Source organism: Boleophthalmus pectinirostris, unplaced genomic scaffold, assembly GCF_026225935.1.
Source record: "Boleophthalmus pectinirostris isolate CB_2022bp ecotype Guang Dong unplaced genomic scaffold, ASM2622593v1 HiC_scaffold_13, whole genome shotgun sequence".
Classification (NCBI taxonomy): Eukaryota; Metazoa; Chordata; class Actinopteri; order Gobiiformes; family Gobiidae; genus Boleophthalmus; species Boleophthalmus pectinirostris.
Window position 1 is genome coordinate 20,267,884 of NW_026571036.1, and position 25,150 is coordinate 20,293,033.

General features: G+C 41.6%; 2 protein-coding genes across 5 annotated transcripts in view; one reads left to right on the plus strand and one right to left on the minus strand.

The window, feature by feature from the left end:
* Positions 1-674: 674 nt before the first annotated feature.
* Positions 675-25,150, minus strand: part of LOC110157623 (inactive serine protease 35-like) — a 67,802-nt gene continuing 43,326 nt past the window's right edge. For 3 of the 4 annotated variants that reach the window (XM_055149433.1, XM_055149432.1, XM_055149431.1), the window contains exon 3: positions 675-2,602. In XM_055149433.1, the coding sequence (XP_055005408.1) occupies positions 1,288-2,602 (1,315 nt within the window). In that variant the 3' untranslated portion in view covers positions 675-1,287. Of the gene's footprint in view, positions 2,603-3,142; positions 3,273-25,150 lie in introns of those variants that run through there. The other variant, XM_020918840.2, reaches the window with a different exon arrangement.
* Positions 22,174-23,182, plus strand: LOC110155312 (type-1 angiotensin II receptor A-like). Its single transcript, XM_055149435.1, has one exon. It carries the CDS (start codon positions 22,181-22,183, stop codon positions 23,093-23,095), a length of 915 nt encoding a protein of 304 aa, XP_055005410.1. The 5' UTR covers positions 22,174-22,180; the 3' UTR covers positions 23,096-23,182.

Sequence of the window (25,150 nt, forward strand, 5' to 3'; positions counted from 1 at the left end):
TTGACTGTAGATTTTGCATATTTTATTTACTATTTATTTTGAAATGAGGAAAAAACATATATTTTAGTTACATCAACAATTTTATGTCAGACAGAAAAGCAAGTAGATAAAAAAATCCCTTATTTTCTAGAAGATACCTGGATAATAGAGGGAATATTGAGGTTATCCTACCTGCAGTGTTATTTTACATCCTCTGCTGGTCAGTCATGGTACTACATCCATAATTCCTTAGGAGATAGAAGAGCTGAAGAGTCAGTCTACAGTGGGTCATTTGAAAAGCAGTGGCAGAGGACAGTACATTGGCTGAAGTCTTGGGGACTCTCACTGTAAAGCACTCAAGTACGCTGGTTGTTCTGTGTATTGTTTCTTTCCAAAGTGAACTGTATCTTTATCCATTGTGGCATTACAAAGTGTTCAAACAAAATAAAGATGAGTATGATTCATAAAAAAATATCAAAGAATGTGGACACATAATGTTGAATATGAAGGCTATGTTGAGTTTTTATTCCCGTGGATGGCATCACCCTCCCTCCCCATCTGCATGTGAGTCCAAATGAGATGCAATAAAAAAACAAACAAACAAAACACTGGTCCAACCATGACTCAGCACTCATCTCTGTTTGGGTTCTTTATTAAGAAGAAAACTGAATCTTTAAAACAGTACTTATGGCCCTACTTTAAAAACTAAGCTATGGATTTGTAGCAGTAATTTTCCATTTTAAAACGCAAAGCTATATTTGCAATATATAAAGCCAGAAAATAAAAAGAACACAAAAAGTATTAACAAAGCTATTGTTTATCACATAAACAACACATTTTATTTAGTTATGTTATTATTTAAAAAATGTATTTCATATTGTGAATGAATTGCTTTTCCTTTCAAGCAACCATAACAAACTGAACAGGCCTACTTAAAGGTCCACCATGTAAGTTTTTGGTTGGGGGTCTACAGTTATGTCACTGCTCTGCTCTTTATAGCACAAAAATACTTAATAAAATATAGTATACTTTACTATTTTTAATTTCCACCACTGAAATAGTCCTACTTAAAAGAAACAAGTGACAGCCACTGCCACCAAACAAATCCTCAAGAACACATATACTTAGAAATTTATTTTTAAAAATGCAACTAAAGCATCAGAGCCTTATTTAATTGTGATATGGTGGGACTGACAACATGCTGAATAACAAAATGTCCCAGCCCCTCTTATAATAACAGGAAATGTCAGTCATTTACTTTTCTGTATTGCACTAAAATACAAGTGTGTCTATGCTGTGTAAGAAAGTTCATATCTTTTTACACAGTTTTGGATCCCCATAAATCCAGTGGCAGATTTGTGCATATTTAGCGGGTGTAATTCTTACAGCTACATTATATTCCCTCAGCTCTCCGTTACCCACCCTCACCCACTGATGCCCCAAGTACACCCCGATCACCCTTCTCTGCCACTTCCCCTTACCCCCCTTCTTTCCTGCCTCCCTCCTCAGACACACATACACCCCAGCTCCTGTTGCACCTGTCTGCGCATCACAATGTTGATAAATCAGATCACTGGACTCCTTTGCCACAGAGCAGAACCTGTAGACCACTTTCTCCTTCCCACGTATATCCAAGTGACTTTTATCTGCATCAAAACTTGAAAAGTGAATTCGTCCCATTGAAGTATCATCAGGCATAACTCCAAGATCCATGTACTTTTGCTTGACGGGACGCTTCAGCTCCAGTAGAGCATAGTTGTAGTCAGAGGATAAAGAATTATTGAGACTGGCTTTATAAATCCAACCTTGGGGAAGTTTGGTTTCTTTAACTCGAGTCCACCGGAACACAGGTCGTTTTTTGGATATTACACTTAAACTACGCCTTATTCTTTTTGCCTCTTCTTTTCGTCTATTGTCTTGTTGACTGCTGCCTCTTTTACCTTTTCCTGTCTTTCGTCCATCAATTTCCATCACAATCTGATAATTCCCTCCTCTCTTCCCTCTCCTTTTATGACCTCTTCTTCTTTTGGTCTTGAGCTGCAAAACACCAACCTTGAGCTTTTTTGCATCTTCTAAGTAATCCCTCCCATTGTGGATGCAATGGGCTGCTGTCAGCACATGTTTGGGTGATACCAGGATTCCAGAACAACCAGTGGACAGGCGAACCGCAGTAGAGAAAGGGTAGTTTGTGATGAAGTGAGAGTCAGAAATAACAAATCTTCCATCTGCTCCATAGACATGTCTCTTTCTGCGTGCGTGGCCTCCTTGCGTGTTGTCAGTCACACTGCTTTGGTTAAAGTCCAGTAGAGTAATATATGTGTGTGTACATGTGCCGTTTTCATGCAAAGTTTCATATCCCAAAAGTCTTTCTTGTTGAGGTTGGTCCAAAGGCGGTAGGTTACTCTGACATTCAATACCACAGAAATCTCCTGACTCCCCATCTCTTTTTTGTTTACTAAATGAAGGAGAGATCAAGGATGCTGTATTTGATTCTAGCAGAATTGGGAGGTTCTGTTCAGTCCAGAAGTATGCCTTGTTGTTATCATTATTTCCATGGACACCAGAAATAGTCAGGGAAGTTGTGCATAGTAGAAGACATAATGTGTGTTTAAGGTCCATTGTCCTAGAAAGAAATACAGATTTTAGAATTTAAAAACTCCAATCTAAGAAACAACACATGCAGCAACAACATTCAGCATTCCCATAGATGCCTGCTTGAACCTAAATAAATTCTTTAAAAGCCTATGCACATACACTAGTTATCAATCAATCCATATGAAACTGATAAAAAAAATGCCTAACTTCACACCTCTGTTTGGTATAGTTATGATTTAGAAGTAATATTGTAATAAGTAAGAAGTCATTTGACAGCAGCTTTCACGTGTAAAAATAATAACAATACAATAAAAATAAGTAGGGTAATCAAAATAAATATTAACGACCAGAAGAGGGCGCACGAAACCAACACTCAAATCAACATTTTAAATCTAGTCAGTCTGAAAGAAACATTTCGATGTTCATGTAATTTAAATAGCAGGTCTGTTTTTTTGTATTTAGTTTAAACATACCTTAAGTTAAAGTCAACTGGGCAATATAGATTACAGCACGCACATTTTTACAATTCAAACACAAGGTAGCATGCGTAATATAGTTTTGTTCCTACCTTCACTGTTAAAATGTACTTCCTTTGAATATTGTTCTTCTTAGCGGTATAAAACGTGTTGCATCCCGACAGCATTCCAAAGAATGGTCCCCATCATTTTCACTGCGCTAACTTCACTTCAATCTACATCCCACTGGCAAACTAAAAAAAAAAACAAAAGGAGGCAGGGCGCACGCACGGATGAATGAAGTTGCCAATTTAAAGGGATAGTAAGTAAAACGTGATGGATCTGTCCCCATACGAGGAAGAGTTACAATAAAATATAAACATATAAACAATTTAATAACACCACTTTTTGCATACCACATTGCAAATGACCTAAACCTACATAGTTAATTAATATTTGTAAACTGGACTGTAGGCGACTGTATTGGACCTGACTGCACTTGCACTTGTAGTCAGCGTCCATCGGGCGTTATTAGACTGACGCACATCCTGACCACAGACTCTATAAATGATCCTGAGGCAGACCCGAATCATACTAGCTTCTGCTCATCAGGGTCCAGGATTGGATTTCCAAAACCTTTTAATATGCATTAATAGGCTCTATTCACGCTTACGTCACAAACCAGGAAGACGTTTGGAAACATGCGATAACAATTTCCGGTGTGCTCTGTTCACTGTAGTAACCATGGATCTATTAAAATAACTGGATAGGGTATTGCTAGCTTGTAGCTGCTTCCAGTTGAGTAGTGGCTACTCACTGGAACATCAGTGGAAAAAATCCCTTGGGCCGAGACAAGATTTTTCTCATAGAGCGCAATGAAATCACAAACTGCTCATGTTCGGCTGACAGGGCGCCTACAACTTTCCAAAATGTCAGATTTGTTGTCAGCTCAAAACCTTTCAGTTGTCTTAAAAAACTCTTTATAATCATTAGCTTTAGCTCCGCTCTAGCTCCTCTCGCTCCGATTGGTCAAAGTGATCACGTGATACACGAGCCCACGTTTTGTGTATGCACTCGCATGCATTCGCATGTGGCCGTGGGAAAAAAGAGCACTACTGTGCATGCTCGGTCGGCCCACAGCCACTGGAAGTACCTGGCCGGGCTAGGCTAATTTGGGATCATGCACGATTGAGCTCGGCCCATTGAATTGAATGGGCTGCCATTTTGAAACCCTGGAGCTAGGTAGTAACTCTAGGACAAAATCTAGGAAAAATTTGAAAATAGCCCAGTTTTCTTCATCCACATGTCATTGTAGCATTCCGTTATGTTTGGCTAATCAACAGGCATATGTGGGAAATTATGTGGTGGGCCATGCTAATTCACCTAATATTATGGACTTTGGAATGACAACAGGGTGGAAAACACGTATGACTATCTGTAGGTCTATATAACATGTTATTTCTGTACTTGGAGTGTCATAAAGAACATGTTTTTCTGGACTTTGAGATGCCACGGAGCAGAAAAACTGACATATGTGGTCCCCGTGGCATGTTTCCACCCATGATAAGGTGTACTGGGTCAGCAGTATTGTTCATTTTCTTGCTGTATATGCTAAATCAACAAGTTAATGTTTTGTCAAGATGTAGTATAAAGCTACCCCTGAGTTTGAGTTGGGAGAGGTGTCGTCCGGGGTGGCAGTTGTACATGGTAATCAACTTGAATCCTCTCAATGGAAAATGACGAAATAAAGTGGCCTGTTCTCTCGGATTCTCCATCTCTCGTGCTTCTTTTTAGGACACGCATGGAACCTTCCGAAAACCCGCACATACCTCAATTTTCATCATTTCCCCACTGACGCACAACTCAAAGCGCACTGGGTACATGCAATTAGAAGAGATGAGGGCGCCAAATTCAAGATTATTCCAAACAATACATTCGTATGCAGTCTTCATTTTACTGCTGATGAGTGGGGCCTGATGCAGAATTATTATTTACTGGTACACTGACCAGTAAATCAAAAGCTTTACCTTGAGACTCCTTCTTCACCACATCACAGTGACCACATTACTGCAGACGCTGCACCGAACCGCCTGTGAAGCTCATCCCCAATCCTTTCCTCACTTGTGAACAAGACCCCGAGATACTTGAAGTCCTCCTCTTGAGACTGGAATTCTCCACCTAACTGGAGAGGGCAAACCACCTTTTTCCAGTCGAGAACCATGGCCTCGGATCTGGAGGAGTTGAACTTTGTCCCAGCCACTTCATACTTAGTTGCAAACCATCCCTTTGCATGTTGCAGGTCCTGGTTTGATGAAGCCATCATGCTTCCCCCTCCTGAGATGTCAAACGGTTTGCCAGAATTTCTCTGAGGCTGGCCAATAGTCCTCCTCCATGGCCTCTCTGAACTCCTCCCAACCCCGGGTTTTTGCCGCTATGACTGCGCTCACTGCGGCAAGCTTGACCTGTTGATACCTGTTAGCTGCGTCAGGACTCCCACAAGCCAACAAGGCTCAATACGATTCCTTTTTCAGCCTGACAACACCCCTTACTTCCGGCGTCCACCACCAAGTTCGCGTTGACAATGGAGGTGGACAGCATGGTCCACTCAGACTCCATGTCCCTAGCCTTCCCCAGGATCTGGGAGAAGCTCTCCCGGAGAGAGGGCTCTACCAGATGTCCCAAAACAGACCCTCATCATGGGTCTGCCAGGTCTTTCCTGTTTCCTCCTCTGCTAACAGATCCAAGTCACAACCAGGTGGTGATCGGTTGACAGCTCTGCCCCTGTCTTCACTCGAGTGTCCAGGACACGTGACCAAGGTGAGATAACACAATAATAAAATCGATCATCAACCTCCGGCCTATGTTGTCCTGGTGCAGCGTGCACTGATGGACACACTTGTGCTCAAACATGGTGTTTGTTATGGACAAACTGTGACTGTTCAGAGAAATCCAGTAACAAAACACCACTGAGGTTCAGATCATGAAGGCCTGTCTTCCTGACCAACACATGGCGGATGATCTGTGGGGCTATAAGCAAGCCCACACTAGCCCGCAACCGCTCCATGTGGGCAATGCCAGAAAAATGGAGAGTCCAGCCTCTCTTAAGAAGGGGTGTTTCATTCAACTCAAATATTTGCAAAATGCAGGTAGTACCAAAAGAAGCATTTAGATGTACAGCTATTTGCACAGTGGTCTCTTCTTCAGCATAAATCCACTTCTCTACGCTATTGCAAGAAAATGTAAAAACCATAACCCCAACAAGATTAAATAATTTACACTAGTTTAAAATTCTTATTACTTCCAATTTTGTATCGTGTGTGTATTTTTTGTAATGCTAGCATTTTGAGACCAAACCAAATATTTTCTGTTAGCATGTATAATAAATACATTTAAGTTCCTGCTCTGGGTTAAGTCATTAAACCTATGACCCCACCTGGCAAAGGCAGTAACAATGACTGCAAGGTCTAGAGTAGAGTAGAGTTTTGTTTTTGTTTTTTTAATTGGTGCTCATTGTTTTGACTTTAACTCAGTTTAATTTGGCAATTTTTAAAGCTACAGCAGTTTCTTAAAGCTACCATGTAACTTTGACAGTAGATCTAAGATGACAGATGTGAAACCTGTTCCCCTTTCCTCTGACATGGCCTTTCTTCAGGCTCACCTGTGTTCTCTGCTCTTTTTCTGCCAATGGTGGCACTCTATCAGTCAGAAGTAACATAGGTAGCGTCTCGAGGTGAAGTGTGAAAATAAACGATAAAGAAACGATAATCGGTTGACCAATCTAATTACAGATGGTAGCTTTAGCTAGGTGCATTTAGTATTATGTTTCTAAACATCATATTGTTGAATTAAATTTGTCATGGAAGGGTGGTGGGGACCAAGAAGAAGGCCATGACAGGTTATGATTAGGATCAGTCTCCAGGAAATGAATGTCAATAATATAGTACCTGCACATAGCATGGAAAAATAACGTGTGTGTCTTCTTGTGTATATGCAAACCTGGCAGTGAGATACACCCATTGCTTTGAAAACAGTTGGCAATGCTAAATTCAGATAAGCTTCTTTACATATATTTGGATGAGATGTGCTAATGTTGCCAAAATGCTATGTAGCTAAAACAAGCCTGTCATTTTCCTCAGATAACTGACCTCTCTGCAGCAGACATGGACCACCTGAACCTAACCTCTGCTAATCTCACCAACTCCTCAACTGTAGGACCTCCATTTTCAATTTCTGGTTTAAGAGCTCTGGTCCCAGTAGGACTAATGTCCCTATGCTTCCTTGTGGGAATCCCTGGGAATATAGCAGTTTTAATCCTCAGACCAAACTGGCAGCAGCTGTCCAAACTGACTCAGTGTCTGATGATGAACCTGGCCATGTCTGACCTACTGTGCCTGGCCACCCTGCCTATGTGGATCTACGCTGTACTTTATGACTGGACCCTAGGCGTCGCCACCTGTAAGATTGTTGGTTTTATAGTTCATTGTAGTATCTACAGCAGTGTGCTGACTATAACTGCTCTGAGTGTCCAGCGCTACATTCAGGTTGTGCATCCACAGAGATGTCTCCAGTTCAAGAAGAGACTTCTTGCCCTAATGTGGATCATGTCGATGGTCCTGTCTGTTCAAATCATCACTGATGAACTGCAGAAGATCAGCTGTTTCACAAAATACAGCTCTACACAAAATGTGGCTATGTTACTCACTGAATGCATTGTTGGATTCAGTTCATTCACCATTACTGCATGTGCATATTTTTTTCTGCACAGAAAGCTAAACCAGGCTATCATAGTGACATTTTTGTATTGTGGATGCCATACTTAATTTTTAATCTTGTGATTGTGGGAGGGTGTTTTAGCAAAAACCTGAAGATTGTTCAGTTTTATGAAAATGGCTTTAACTTTTTTGCAGGTTTAACATTTATCCACAGTAGCATAAATCCTTTGCTCTACACATTTGCAGGTGGAATATGTTGTAAAAATGAAAGCCGCCAACAAAATTAAATGATAGCCATTTCTAATTTGAAATAGATAATTGTTCTTGTTTAGATACAACAACCAAATATTTTTAGTTAGCATAAAAGATATAACTTTTTGTAAATTTATTGAAATTATGACCCCATCATAGTGACTTTTTTGTATGTAGTCTGTTTTGAAGAAGTGTAAATTTAATCAGGAAGCTCGGGTTCTTCCCTGCCTCTCATCAGCTTTGCTACTTTCAGAAGCTGATCTGGTTTAAAATTGAGCAGTTCCTTGTTTTGTGATTAGAAAGTACAAGCCTTGGCAGCAGACATGGACCAGCTGAACCTAACCTCTTGTAACCTTACCAGCTCCTCAACTGCAGGACCTCCAGCACTTACTTTAATGGAAGTCCTATCTGGTAAACCTGACCAAATACATATGAAACAAAGCCTCACTGTGACTAATTTTGTAGTTTACATTAACATGTGTCTGTTCCCTGTTTTATGACCAGAAGTTTTGTTCAAATTGCAACTCAATCTATGCCACTAACATCTACTCATTTATTCACCAAACTTAACATTCATAATATTTATGGGATCAGTGTTTATCAAATTTGCATTTTTATGTATAAAATTCTTTACAATTCAACAACGATTCCCGAACATTTCACATTTTATTTTAAAACTAATGCAGAGATTCATAGATACAAAACTCGTCAAATTCATCATTTTCATGTTCCAAAATTTGTCACATCAAGAGCCCAGTTTTGCTTACGATACAGAGGCTGTAAATTCTGGAGCCAGTTTTCACATCTAGTTAGTGATGGCAGATCAGAGGCGTTGTTTAAAAAGGGTTTGAGGAAATGTTTAATATTTCATGCTAATGTTTGATAATCTTTCAATTGTGGATGTTTCATTGTGTTTTAATCCATGTTTGAATCAAAATAATTTAAATGTCATATATATATATATATATATATATATATATATATATATATATATATATATATATATATATATATGTGTGTGTGTGTACATTTTTATGCACAATGATAATGTATTCATAAGGTGGAGGCTTTAATTATATAATATAATTGGTTTTTTTGCCTCTTCCGGCACCTAATTTTTATCTAGGGTGTTTCTTTTTATTGTCATGTTATATGTGCAAAATAAATAAATAAAATAAATAATAAATAATAAAAATTTTTTAAAGTGACAAACCTCAATGTAACATAAAATCTAGGGGCGGTCCTAGGCATGGACCGACAGGGCAGCTGTCCGGGGCGGAACTTCGTGGGGGGCGGTATGAGTGCTTGAAAAAAAAAGGAGGGGGGGAGAAGGAAATTTTTGGTCCCGGCCAGGCGTGGGTCTTGGCCATATACCGAAGTGCTCAGTGTAGGACGTTGCCTGGCTCATTTGACTTGCGTGCCTAGTTCAGCAGATTGAAGTGTGCAGACAGCATGTCAAAGCATGGCGCAGGTGGCTGAGTCGCAGTCGAGGCCACTTGTCATCAAAAAATATGTTCCCGGTATGTTTCCCGGTTAAGGACTAGATCAACATTTTATGCCCACCACACAAAAATTATGAGTTATTCTTATATTTTAAAAAACTGAGTTTTTATGCACCTCTCATACCTAGGCATACACATACATACATAACTGCACATAAAATCCACACTCATTTAAGGTAAAGCTTTTTGGGTGCAGAAATAAAGAGGCTTTAAACATCAATGTGAACAATTCATTTAGAAACATAACTATTTTCCACCATGTTATCCTCTTCCCACTTGTAGCTATATAGAGGTATAGGTATTGTTACTATTTCAATAACACTATAGTAAAAGCATGTAGTTCTAATATATTATTGTTATTCTCAACATTGAGATGATCCCTCTAGTAAACTGTTGTAACTCTACACATTACCATATATAAATTTGTCATTTGCATGTGCTGACGCTGAAACCCCTTCTACACATATACGCACAGACACTTGTCTGCTGTGGTGTTGTATGCATTGTATTGTATTGCAGCATATTGTATTTATACATGCATCACGAATTTCGGACTTCCGGTTATTGCGCAATGCATACTGGGAAGGATTTTCCGAAAAAGTGAGCATCAAACTGCCATGTTTGATTTCCAAGTGTCAGATCAGCTGTTTTATAAAATACAACTCTACACAACATGTGGCTATGTTACTCACTGAATGCATTGTTGGATTCAGTTCATTCACCATTACTGCATGTGCATATATTTTTCTGCACAGAAAACTAAACCAGGCAGTATTTTTCAACAGTCCAACTAACTTCAAACTCGTTACTGCTATCATAGTGACATTTTTTGTATTGTGGATGCCATACTTAAGTTTTAATCTTGTGATGGTGGGAGGCAATTTAAGCAAAAACCTGAAGATTGTTCAGTTTTATGACAATGGTTTTAACCTTTTTGCAGGTTTAACATTTTTCAACAGTAGCATAAATCCACTGCTCTACGCTTTTGCAGGTGGAAGATGTTGTAAAAATGAAAACCCTCAATAAGATTAAATGACACCAGTTTCTGATTTGAAATAGATAATTGTGTAATACTTCAGTGTTCCTGTTTAGAAACAACAACCAAATATTTTTTGTTAGAACTTTTTGTAAATTTATTGAAAATATGACACCCCCCCGCATTCTTCCACCCTACCTCGCAAACCTCCACCAGGGTGCACCTCCACGTCCCATGTCCCTCACCACTTTTCCTTTAGTTTACTTTATGAATGATTTCAAAGAAATAGGGTGAGGAGCTAAGTCACACGGGAGGAGCTCGGAGTTGAGCCACTGCTCCTCCACATCGAGAGGATCCAGTTGAGGTGGCTTGGGCATCTGTTCCGGATGCCTCCTGGGCGCCTCCCTCAGGAGGTGTTCCTGGCATGTCCCACCAGAAGGAGGCCCCGAGAAAGACCCAAGACACACTGGAGGGACTATGTCTCTCAGCTGGCCTGGGAACGACTCAGGGTCCCCCTGGAGGAGCTGGAGGACGTGTCTGGTGTGAAGGAAGTCTGGGAGTCCCTGCTTAGACTGCTGCCCCCACGACCCGGCCCCGGATAAGTGAAAGAAAATGGATGGTTGGATGGATGGGTGACTTCAAAGATATTTAATCACCAGTATATTTTATTTGTTATACTTACTACGGTTTGGAAAAGGGTTTGGTCTTGTCTTTTGCAAAGAACAGTAGACTTTAGATTTCTTTTGGCATGGCTGCTGTTTGTTTACTTTTAGGGACATGTGGATGGATGTCGACTTACATTTTTATAGACCTGACAGCACAGAACAGCGGGGAAGAATGTTCTGTTTAGTTGGGCTTGTGACTGAAAGGATTTAATCTGCACTCAGCTTTTTTTATGGTTTTACTTTTTATTTGTCTTTCTTGTTCTGTAAAGCACTGTGGATTATGATGTGAATACAAATTGTGCTCAACAAATAAAACTTGCATTGTTGTGTAAAACTCAGATAATGCCATTAAAGTCAGTTTCTGAGCATATATTTTATTGCTTAGAAAGCTAAACGCATCAATTTTCAACTATGGTTCCCCATTTTTAACTCCACTGCCATCATACTGACATTTTTTGTTTTGTCAGTGCTATACTTGGTTTCTAATCTTGTGACTGTTGTAGGCAACCCTGTCCCCTTTACCACAACCCATTCATGAAATTAAAATTAAATCAGATTAGATTTTTGGTGTATGTAGCCAGTGTTTTGTCACGAGTTAGGTTTAATCGTCTCTTATTGTTTTGGGGTAAATTATGCTTAGTTATGCTGACTCAGCAACATAATGAGAGACATCTAGCTGTAATGTTTATTTCTGTTGAATAAATTACAATAGGATAAGTATTTAGTCTGTTTTGAAGAGGTGTAAATTTAACCAGGAAGATCAGGTTCTTCCCTGCCTCTCGTCAGCTTGCTTTTAGAATCTGATCTGGTTTAAAACTGAGCAGTTCCTTGTTTTGTGATTATAAAGTACAAGCCTCTGCAGCAGACATGAACCAGCCAAACATGACCTTTGCCAACTTCACTAACTCGTCAATGGCGGGATACCCAGCTTCAGTTTCTGGTTTGAGGACTGTGGTCCCAGCAGGACTCCTGTCACTGTGCTTCCTTTTGGGATTTCCGGGAAATATAGCAGTTTTAATCGTCAGACCAAACTGGCAGCAGTTGTCCACACTGACCCAGTGTCTGATGATGAACCTGGCCATGTCCGACCTGCTATGCTTGGTCACTCTCCCCGTTTGGATCTACACTCTTCTGTACAGCTGGACACTGGGTGTTGCTGCGTGTAAGATTATGGCCTTTATTGTGCACTGTAGTCTCTACAGCAGCTTGCTGACCATAACTGCTTTGAGCGTCCAGCGCTACATGCAGGTCGTGCATCCACTGAGGTGTATCCAGTTCAAGAAAACGCTCCTTGCCCTGATGTGGCTCATGTCAATGATCTTGTCCGTACCAGCTTTAGTGATTCGACAAATCATCAAAAACCAAGATCGGCTTAGCTGTCTCCAAAAATACACCTCTTCAGTACAGGAAGTGGCTGTGTTGCTTGTTGAGTCTTTTGTTGGATTCAGCTCATTAATCATTACTACTTGTGCTTATATTTTTCTGAACAGAAGGCTACAGCAGGTAGTATTTTTCAATGATACTTACACATTAAAATTTGTCACCACTATCATAGTGACATTTTTTATTTTGTGGACGCCCTACTTGACTTTTAATCTTGTGATTGTTGGAGGCATTTTAAGTGACAGTCTGACAATTGCTAAATTTTATGATCTTGGCTTTATTTTTGGATCTATGACTTTTATTAACAGTAGTATAAATCCACTCCTCTATGCTTTTGCTCTTAAATGTTGCAAGAATAATGGTAATCAGTAGTGCACTTGGATAAGATATGCAGTTTCTTCAATGATGATACAGTATTTGCGAATGTTTGTTATGATCTGTATAATTTATTAACATATATTAATATATATGTTTGAGTGATAGCAATATCCTATATTAGTATCCTAATATATATTTCTTACCCCATATGGAACAGTCAGATTTTGTGTTTTGCTTTGTATTGTAAATGTCCACCATACCAATAAGACAAGAGAAAAGGACCAGCCTCTGTGTCATATTTTGTTTTATGTGTCCAGAGTTTTGACTTTTTTCACTTAAATTTATAGTCTGCTTTTTTATACAGTCTAAGGGAGTGTGACGTCATTCACAGCTCCTGTCAAATGAAGCTCACTGAGGCTGCAGTTATCGGGTCAGATTTGGAGCTTGTTTGATATTAGGAATAGGAATTGATTTACAGACAAAATAGTCAAATAAAAACACCAGGATCATATAGAGTGGATTAATATGAACATTTTAAGACCAAAATGAGAAGCCTAACAGCAGTCGTTATGGAGAGAGAGTCAGCGTTTTCTCAATACAAAGTGAATTGAAGTCAGAGTCAATGAAGCCGAAAGCGTGCCTGTGCTCACTTTCTACCTGAAACGCAGCAGCTAGCATATTAGATATGTACATTTATATATACAGTTTGTGGTTAATTTATGCTGTGTAAATGTTCACTAATGATGCAGCTTAACCAGGTTCCAAAGCTAAAGTGTAAATTCAACCAGGAATATGTTGCTTATTATTGCTCTCATTGGGCTACTTTTAGAACAGGAACTACAAGCCTTTGAATTAGACCAGCTGAAACTGACCTTAGCCCACTTCATCTTTTATTTCAATACAGACAATAAATAAAATTCTTCTTTTGTTTAAAGGTTCCCTTTTTTTGGTCAGGGGTTCGTCAGCTGCTTTTCTTCATCCAAATGTTATTGCATTACCTGAAATGTTCCACAGTATGGCATTAAATGTACCATTTATTCAGTTTCAGCTGTGTATTATTATTACCTCTGCCAAGGAGGTTATGTTTTTGCCGGCGTTTGTCTGTTTGTTTGTTTGTCTGTTAGCAACATAACTCAAAAAGTTATGGACCGATTTTGATGAAATTTTCAGGATTTGTTGGAAATGTGAAAAGGAAGAACTGATTTCATTTTGGGGGTGATCCGGAAGAAATCCTGGATTCTGGATCACTTTGAAATTTTAGTTAACATTGTGGTAAATGGGGCCAAAAATTTTGTTTCTCAATATCTCGGTTAATTATTGACCAAACCCCATGAAATTTGACTCAGGGATGGACAATGGGATCCTCTTTCATATTCCAAAGGCTGATCCGGATCTGATCCAGAAGACTGATTTTATCGCAATTTATATTAAAAATGGGGGTAGTCCTTGGCAGAGGTCTGCGCTCTCTGAGTGCTTTTCTAGTTATTATTATTATTATTTTTTTGATATATATATCATAGAACCCATATGAACAGTGTAATATCGAGGACCCTGACGTCGCCCGGTATGGCGCAGCCGGGGCCCCACCCTGGAGCCAGGCCTGGGGTTGGGGCTCGAATGCGAGCGCCTGGTGGCCGGGCCCCGTGGGGCCCGGCCGGGCTCAGCCCGAAAGGACGACGTGGGTCCACCCTACTGTGGGCTCACCACCGGCAGAGGGGTTCATAGGGGTCGGGTGCATAGAGGACTGGGCGGCGGTCGGGGACGGGTGTCCCGACGGCCTGGTCCGCACACACAGCATCTGGCTGTGGCGACGTGGAACGTCACCTCGCTGGGGGCGAAGGAGCCCGAGCTTGTGCGGGAGGTTGAGAAATACCGGCTAGATATATTTGAGCTCACTTCTACGCACAGCTTGGGCTCTGGTACCCAACTCCTTGAAGGGGGTTGGACCCTCCATTTCTCTGGCGTTGCCCACGGGAAGCGGCGGTGAGCTGGTGTGGGCTTGCTTATAGCCCCACAGCTCAGCCGCCACATGTTGGAGTTCACCCCAGTGAACGAGAGGGTCGTGTCCCTGCGCCTTCGGGTCGGGGACAGGTCTCTCACTGTGGTGTCGGCCTACGGGCCGAACAGCAGTGTAGAGTACCCGGCCTTCTTGGAGTCCCTGGGAGGGGTACTGGACAGTGCACCGACTGGGGACTCCGTTGTTCTACTGGGGGACTTCAACGCCCACGTGGGCAACGCCAGTGACACCTGGAGAGGGGTGATCGGGAGGAACGGCCTCCCCGATCTGAACCCGAGCGGTGTTTTGTTATTGGACTTCTGTGCTAGTCACAGTTTGTCCATAACGAACACCATGTTCGAGCACAAGGGTGTCCATAAGTGCACGTGGCACCAGGACACCCTAGGTCGGAGGTCGATGATCGACTTTGTCGTCGTGTCATCTGACCTCCGGCCGCGTGTCTTGGACACTCGGGTGAAGAGAGGGGCTGAGCTGTCAACCGATCACCACCTGGTTGTGAGTTGGATCCGCTGGCAGAGGAGGAAGCCGGAGGGACCTGGCAGGCCCAAGCGTATTGTGAGGGTCTGTTGGGAACATCTGGCAGAGCCCTCTGTCAGGGGGATCTTCAACTCACACCTCCGGGAGGACTTCTCCCAGATTCCGGGGGAGGCTGGAGATATGGAGTCCGAGTGGGCTATGTTCTCAGCCTCCATTGTCAATGCGGCCGCTCGTAGCTGTGGGCGTAAGGTCTGTGGTGTCTGTCGCGGCAGCAATCCCCGAACCCGTTGGTGGACACCGGAAGTAAGGGATGCCGTCAGGCTGAAGAAGGAGTCCTATCGGGCCTTGTTAGCTCATGGGACTCCTGAGGCAACTGACGGGTACCGGCAGGCCAAGCGTGCTGCAGCCCGTGTGGTAGCAGAGGCAAAAACTCGGAGCTGGGAGGAGTTCGGGGAGGCCATGGAGAAGGACTATCGGACGGCCTCAAAGAAATTCTGATAAACCGTCCGGCGCCTCAATAAGGGGAAGCAGTTCTTCACCAACACTGTTTACAGTGCGAGGGGAGAGCTGTTGACCTCAACTGGGGATGTTGTCGGGCGGTGGAAGGAATACTCACCCACCCACTGTCACGTCTTCCGAGGAGGAAGCCGAGGCTGGGGACTCGGAGGCGGACTCATCCATCACCCTGGTTGAAGTCACTGAGGTGGTTGGCAAGCTCCTCGGTGGAAAGGCTCCGGGGTTGGATGAGATCCATCCTGAGTACCTTAAGTCTCTGGATGTTGTGGGGCTGTCTTGGTTGACACGCCTCTGCAACATCGCGTGGCGGTTGGGGACAGTACCTCTGGACTGGCAAACCGGGGTGGTGGTCCCTCTGTATAAGAAGGGGGACCGGAGGGTGTGTTCCAATTACAGGGGAATCACACACCTCAGCCTCCCGGTAAGGTCTATGCCAGGGTACTGGAGAGGAGAATCCGGCCGATAGTCGAACCTCGGATCCAGGAGGAGCAGTGTGGTTTTCGTCCTGGCCGTGGAACACTGGACCAGCTCTACACTCTCCATCGGGTGCTCCAGGGTTCATGGGAGTTTGCCCAACCAGTCCACATGTGCTTTGTGGACTTGGAGAAGGCATTCGACCGTGTCCCTCGTGGTGTCCTGTGGGGGGCGCTCTGAGAGTATGGGGTTCGGGGCCCTTTGCTAAGGGCTGTCCGGTCCCTGTATGACCGGAGCAGGAGCTGTGTTCGCATTGCCGGCAGTAAGTCAGACCTCTTCCCAGTGCATGTTGGACTCCGCCAGGGCTGCCCTTTGTCACCGGTTCTGTTCATTGTGTTTATGGACAGAATTTCTAGGTGCAGTCAGGAGTCGGAGGGGGTCCAGTTTGGGGACCACAGGATCTCATCTCTGCTGTTCGCAGATGATGTTGTCCTGATGGCTCCATCAAACCAGGACCTGCAATGTGCACTGGGACGGTTTGCAGCCGAGTGTGTGAAGCGGCTGGGATGAAGATCAGCTCCTCCAAATCCGAGGCCATGGTCCTCGACCGGAAAAAGGTGGCTTGCCCTCTCCGAGTGGGTGGAGAGTCCTTGCCTCAAGTGGAGGAGTTCAAGTATCTCAGGGTCTTGTTCACGAGTGAGGGGAGGATGGAGCGTGAGATTGACAGGCGGATCGGTGCAGCGTCGGCAGTGATGCGGTCGCTGTATCGGACCGTTGTGGTGAAGCGGGAGCTGAGTCGAAAAGGCGAAGCTCTCAATTTATCTACGTTCCTACCCTCACCTATGGTCATGAGCTCTGGGTAATGACCGAAAGGACAAGATCGCGGATACAAGCGGTCGAAATGAGTTTCCTCCGCAGGGTGGCTGGGCGCTCCCTTAGAGATAGGGTGAGGAGCTCAGTCACACGGGAGGAGCTCGGAGTAGAGCCGCTGCTCCTCCACGTCGAGAGGAGCCAGTTGAGGTGGCTCGGGCATCTGTTCCGGATGCCTCCTGGACGCCTCCCTCGGGAGGTGTTCTGGGCATGTCCCACTGGGAGGAGGCCACGGGGAAGACCCAGGACACGCTGGAGGGACTATGTCTCTCGCCTGGCCTGGGAACGTCTCGGGATCCCCCTGGAAGAGCTGGAGGACGTGTCTATGGAGAGGGAAGTCTGGGAGGCCCTCCTCAGACTGTTGCCCCCGCGACCCGACCTTGGATAAGCGGAAGAAAATGGATGGATGGATGGATTTTTTTTTTTTTATAATTACCTAAAAAATGAAATACACATTATTACTGTGACCTGCTATGGTAATTTCAATGCCATAGTGTTAACCATCTCAGAGCAATGACATCTCCAACTTGAGAGTCAAAATAATAAACTTATTTTTGTAAAGGTGAACTATTAATAAATAACAACATTACATGCTGGTGTTTACATGAAATTTCAATAATCTGACAAATGCATGTCCATGTTATGTGTAGCCAGTGTTTGGTTAGTTAGGTTTCTTCTGTTATATCTTCACTTTTGGGGGGTAAATGATGCTTCTTTATGTCAACCAGAATGGAAAGCGAAGTGAAGCGAAGGTCAGCAAAGTGATGAGAGAAAAGCAGCTGTAAAGGTACTTTTGACGAGATGGAAATTTAACCAGGAAGGCAGATTCTAGATAAGCATGTAGTTTAGCATGATAAGCATGTTTTTCCTCCGCCTCTTGCTAATTTAGGAAACTGAGCTGGTTTAAACACGAGCAGTTCCTTGTTTTGTGCTTAGAAAGTACAAGCCTCTGCAGCAGACATGGACCAAAAACTGACCTCTGCTAACTTCACTAACTCCTCAACTGTAGGACCTCCAACTTTGATCCCCTGGCACATCAAGTCTCTGGCCCCAGTAGGACTCATGTCCCTGTGCTTCCTTGTGGGATTTCCTGGGAATATAGCAGTTTTAATCCTCAGACCAAACTGGCAGAAGCTGTCCAAACTGACCCAGTGTCTGATGATGAACCTGGCCTTGTCCGACCTCCTGTGCTTGGTCACTCTTCCTGTTTGGATCTATGCTGTACTTTATGACTGGGCTCTGGGCGTTGCCACCTGTAAGATTATGACATTTCTGGTATATTGTAGTATCTACAGCAGTGTCCTGACCATAACTGCTCTGAGTGTCCAGCGCTACATGCAGGTCGTACATTCACAGAGATGTCTCCAATTCAAGAAAAGACTTCTTACCGTGATGTGGATCATATCAATGGTTCTTTCCATTCAAGCTTTAATGGCTCGGCAAATCATCAAAGACCAGCATCAGATCAGCTGTTTTATAAAATACAACTCTACACAACATGTGGCTATGTTACTCACTGAATGCGTTGTTGGATTCAGTTCATTCACCATTACTGCATGTGCATATATTTTTCTGCACAGAAAGCTAAACCAGGCAGTATTTTTCAACAATCCAACTACCTTCAAACTCGTTACTGCTATCATAGTGACATTTTTTGTATTGTGGATGCCATACTTAATTTTTAATCTTGTGATTGTGGGAGGTATTTTAAGTAACAACCTGAAGATTGATCAGTTTTACAATGATGGCTATGACATTTTTGCAGGTTTAACATTTTTCAACAGTACTATAAACCCACTTCTCTACGCTTTTGCAGGTGGAATATGTCATAAAAATTTCAAACCCTCAACAAGATTAAATAATTCACAATAAGAGTTATATCTATACTAGATAACAAGCTTGGTATACCTGGATAAAATGAGTAGTTTTACCATTGTTTATTAAAAGATCACAAGTAAATATTTCTTAACATTAACATATTTTAAGTTAACCTGCAAGGGTCAGTGCAATGCATTGTTGGTTTTGAGTTTTGACTCTTATGTGTTTAGTCTTATGAATCATTAAGGTAAAATATACACTTGCTTAACCAGCCTACCATGCATATACAGTTGAGAAATGTTTTACATTTTGTTGTACAAAGATACAAATAAAATTATATAATTTAAGTTTCTGAAGCTGAATTTTACTGGTAAACTCTTAAATCTTAAATTTTCCAACTTGTCACATGAAAGGTTTACATAGCAGAAAGTAGTTTCCAAGTAGTTTGTCAAAATCATAAGCCCAATAGCTTGATACTAACTGCTAGGGGGCAGATGTTGCCATATTAGGTAGTAAAAAAAAAAGAGAGATTGCAAAACAAACCACTGTGTCTTGATGAGTCATTTTTTAATACAGTGTTGTTGAAAAGACCAGGGCTAAATTACGCAGCCTGAGCCTCACTACCTTTTTCTAATCACTCTAATAACCCTCAGAAAATCACTCAACTTTAAAAACACACTGCAGATAACTCTGACAACACTCAAAATATCACATAACTTTAAAACCACAATGCACACTCAAAAATATAATTTACTACACTCAAAAATATAATTTCTTCAATAACACAAGGTAAATATTTGACTACACTCAAAAATATCGTTTAACTTCGATAACACAAGGTAAGTATCTGACTACACTCAAAAAGTATCATTTAGCTTTAAGAAACACCATACAGGTAACTTTAACAACTCTTAAAGTATCACCTGGGGAACACTTACAACTTCACTTAGCTTTAGTGACCACCTTATGACATACTCTATACTCTATCTGACAACATTTGCCCAAAACTCATTTTTAACAGTGCCTCAAGGAATTTAACCAGATTTAGTTTTACACCAAAAACATTGCAACTATTCATTTATCCTTAGCAGTGCCTCAAGAATTTAACCAAATTTAGCTTTGCATCAAAAACATTGCATTAGAAAATTTCCTCAAACATTGCGTTTTTGTAAGTAACTCACCTAGGATGACTTGACTTGCTCGTGGTAAATATTTATGTATAATAATTAAGGGAGAGACTCAACAAAAGATCCCAACAAGTGATTTGTCTTTGTCTTACTTTTTCTGCTTTTTATTATTTTATGCACTACTCCGGTGACTGGTTGTCACTCTTTATACTTGTGATTACTCAGGGTTTTTAGGCCCGGAGTGCTCACGACAGAGCACTTATGACCAACTCACTCCGTAGCCGCTATTTTTACCAGAAAGCTCATACAAAAATAATTAGGACAAATCACTCTGCAAGTACCCTTTTGGAGAAATTACCCTGTGACCAGGAAAGCTATAAAGCACAGCCTAGTCCGAATTAGAGATCTTGACCTCCTAAGCCGAGTTACAGCCGGAGGGCCAATGCCAACCAAAATCAAGATCTGAGTTATTATGCAGAATTTTCAATATTTATCTAGGGTCACAGAACTCCACCCAGGTACATGCAAAGTGATCAGTACGTCACATATAGAACACATTTCCAAGTACAGGCAACACTTTTCAGAAACCACAGTCTTCACCATTCTAGCCCCCTATGCCTCTTCCCCAGCCAGGTGTGAAGTTACTGCCACCTCGCTTTGTCGAAGGAGCCGGAAGCTCGCACCCGCATTGTCTACAGGCCTCCCACGCGCCGCATAACATATAGGTTTCGTACATCAATGTCAAATAAAGGTCATCTGTCAAAAGAACAGAAGGTCCTTATCTTTCCTGCACACAAACATAACGGTTACAGAAATTAATGCAAAATAACCTAAACTTAAAAATTTTATTGAAAGAATTAAGCAAATTTCCCCTGTCTCATGAAATGACCAGCCTCATTGTAAATTTAAACCTCTGACATGGACCAGCTGATCTTTGACTTCAGCTTGTCCAGTTTTGTTGCCATGGGGCCTCAGGACGGCAGGTTCCACCCTGTTCTTCTTCATTTTAATCCTCAGGCAAAATAGTGACATTTCCATGGAAAGAAGTGGGTAGTGGAAACGTTAAATTGCACCTTCAACTTATATAATAAAGTTGTTTCAAATTATTACAATTCTTTTAATTTACTGAAGCTATATCTTGACCGCATTTGGTACATGGACAGAAAAATTACAAATGGAGTAATCAGATATTAATAAGATATCTGCACCGTCTTTGAAAATGCAAGCCACCCTTTTCAGTCAAGAAATGGGGCCTCAAATTTGGATATGTTAATTTTCATCCCAGCTGATTCACATTCAGCTGCAAACCAGAGCATGCTGAAGATCCTGATTGTCCTGTGGTCCTCAAAGCAGACCCTCACTGACCCCTGCCTAGAAATTATGTCCATAAAAGCAATGAACAGAACCAGTGACAAGAGTCCAACATGCACTGGGAGCATGTCTGATTTACTGTCAGCCATGTGAGCACCGGCCACAGACCCTGCCCTTCTAGAGCATCCTCAAAGGTCACCACAAGGACATGGACACAGACAAATGCCTTGTTCAGATTCACAAAACACATGTACTGAGATAAACAAATTTTGCTCAATATTGCCCACCCCTATTTTGAAGTCAAAGTAAATTTATTTTGTACAGGTGTGAAGAAATCTAATAATGATCAGATTTTGGTGTCCATCTAAACGTAGCGTGTTTGGTCATAAGTTTGGTTTTGTCTACATAGTTTTTGCTGATCAGAATGAATCAGAAAAGAAATGAGAGAAATCTCTCAAGTTAGATCAAGTTCAGATCAGATAAGCACATAGCATATAGTGGTGTAGACAGTTTCTTTCCTTCCCCTTGTTACGTGTCTCTTACTGTCAGCCTGCAATTTTTAGAATATTGAGCTGGTTTAAACATGATCAGTTCCTTGTTCTGTGCTTTTTATTTGTTTCTAATTTAGTGCAAGTTACAATCAGATAAGTATGTAGTCTGTTCTGAAGAGGCGCAAATGTAATCTGGAAAATTTCCTGTCTTTCATCAGCTTTCTACTTTTAGAATCTGATCAAGTTTAAAACTAAACAGTTCCTTGTTCTGTGCTCAGAAAGTACAAGCCTCTGCAGCAGACATGGACCAGCTGAACCTGACCTCTGCTAACTTCAGCATCTCCTCAACAGCAGGACCTCCATTTTCAATTTCTGGTTTGAGGACTCTTGCCCCAGTAGGACTCATGTCCCTGTGCTTCCTTGTGGGAATTCCTGGAAATATAACAGTTTTAATCCTTAGACCAAACTGGCAGAAGCTGTCCAGACTGACCCAGTGTCTGATGATGAACCTGGCCATGTCCGACCTGCTGTGCTTGGCCACTCTTCCTATTTGGATCTATGCTGTACTTTATGACTGGGCTCTGGGCGTCGCCACCTGTAAGATTGTTGGATTTGTGGTACACTGTAGTCTCTCGAGCAGTGTCCTGACAATTACTGCTCTGAGCGTCCACCGCTACATGCAGGTCGTGCATCCACAGAGATGTCGCCAGTTCAAGAAGAGATTTCTTACTGTGATGTGGATCATATCAATGGTCCTTTCCGTTCAAACTTTAATGGCTCGTCAAATCATCAAAGACCAGCATCAGATCAGCTGTTTTATAAAATACAACTCTACACAACATGTGGCTATGTTACTCACTGAATGCTTTTTTGGATTCAGCTCATTCACCATTACTGCATGTGCATATATTTTAATGAACAGAAAGCTAAACCAAGCAGTATTTTTCAACAATTCATCTGTCTTTAAACTTGTCACCACTATCATAGTGGCATTTTTTGTATGCTCAATGCCATACTTGGTTTTTAATCTTGTGATTGCTGGGGGCATTTTAAGCAACAACCTGAAGATTGTTAAATTTTATCCAACTGGCTTAAACTTTTTTGGAGGTTTAACATTTATTAACAGTAGCATAAATCCACTTCTCTATGCTTTTGCAGGTGGCTTATGTCGTAAAAATACAACCCTCCAAAGCACACCAGTTTCTGATTTGAAATAGATAATTGTGTAATATTTCAGTGTTCTTTTTTTAGTTACCATTGTAAATTTATTTTTAAAATGTATTATTTTATCTGAGACTGTCACAGTGGGCACTTGATTATTTTGGGCTTTATGTTTAACTTGTGTACTTTTTAGGGTTACTGAAAGGAGTTTTTCAGCACTCTTTTCTTTTCTTATTTGTCTTTCTTGTTCTGTAAAGCACTGTGCATTATGATATGAATACAAATTGTGCTCAACAAATAAAACTTGCCTTGTTGTGTAAAACAAATATATGCCATTAAAGTCAGTTTCAGAGAATATATTTTACTGATCTGAAAACTACATACAGCAATTTTCAAGTAAGTACGCAACATTATCAACATCAACATAGAGATCAGCTCACAAGGTGCTTTACAGATTTAAGATATTAAAAAAAAAAAGATAAAATGCAGAAACATACTATACAAATATACAATACAGTCACCAATATTTACAAAAATAGAAACATGGCGGCAATTAAAGCAGGTCTATAAAAGCAGGTCTATACAGGTCAGTCTTTAAATTAATTTTAAATGACTCAACATATTTTGTAGTTCTGAGATCAATGGGGAGTGCATAGAATGATTCCAATATTTCAGGGAGAAATGAAGGTTAGAATTTAAGGTTCTCTAAATATGAGTACAACTGAAGGTCATCTGCATACATACAGTAACACACTTCCTTGATTTTTCAATGTCAAAGCAAATACAGGACAAACAAAATTGGTCCTAGCACCCTTGTGGAATACTGCAGGACATTGGGGCGGATGTTGGCATAAAATGACTTGACGAAACAGACAAACTGACAAGCAGGAGGAGATCTAACCCCCAGGTATTACCAAAGATTATCACAAGCTTTTCTAACCTGTCTAGGATACTGTGGATACAGGATACTGTGTTTCAATGTTGAAAACTGCAGTGAAGTCTACCGACACAAGGACTGTAATTAGACCACTGTCAGAGGCCATTTGGATGTCAGTCTGAGCAGAGTGAACACAAATCTGTGTTAACAGTACAGGTGTAAGCAATCTATCTGAGATAAATCAGATGATTTACTTCAGATTTTTCTGTTTACTTGACTCCAGAAATCACAGAATGATTAGATTTTTGGTGTGTATGTAGCGTGTGTTGTCATGAGTTAGGTAAAATTATCTCTTGACATTTTTGGGTAAATGATGCTCAAATTATGCTCTAGTGAATCAGCATGATGAGAGAAACTATTTATTTATTTATTTTCTAATTTAGTGCAAGTTACAATCAGATAAGTATGTAGTCTGTTCTGAAGAGGCGCGAATGTAATCTGGAAAACTGGTTTATTTCCTGTCTTTCATCAGCTTTCTACTTTTAGAATCTGATCAAGTTTAAAACTAAGCAGTTCCTTGTTTTGTGCTTAGAAAGTACAAGCCTCTGCAGCAGACATGGACCAGCTGAACCTGACCTCTGCTAACTTCAACATCTCCTCAACTGCAGGACCTCCATCTTCAAACCTATGGGGCTTTAGGTCTCTGGTCCCAGCAGGACTCATGTCCCTGTGCTTCCTTGTGGGAATCCCTGGGAATATAGCAGTTTTAATCCTCAGACCAAACTGGCAGAAGCTGTCCAGACTGACCCAGTTTCTGATGATGAACCTGGCCATGTCCGACCTGCTGTGCTTGGTCACTCTTCCTGTTTGGATCTATGCTGTACTTTATGACTGGGCTCTGGGCATCACCACCTGTAAGATTATAACATTTCTGGTATATTGTAGTATCTACAGCAGCCTGCTGACCATAGCTGCTCTGAGCGTCCAGCGCTACATGCAGGTCGTGCATCCACAAAGATTTCTCCAGTTCAAGAAGAGACTCCTTGTGGTGATGTGGCTCATATCGATGGCTCTCTCCATTCCAATGTCAGTGGCTCGACAGATTATGGAAGTAAATAATCAAAAGATCAGCTGTGCTCCAAAATACTCCTCGCATGCACAACATGTAGCTGTGTTGCTCACTGAATGTTTTTTTGGAATAAGCTCATTCAGCATAACAGTGTGTGCTTATATT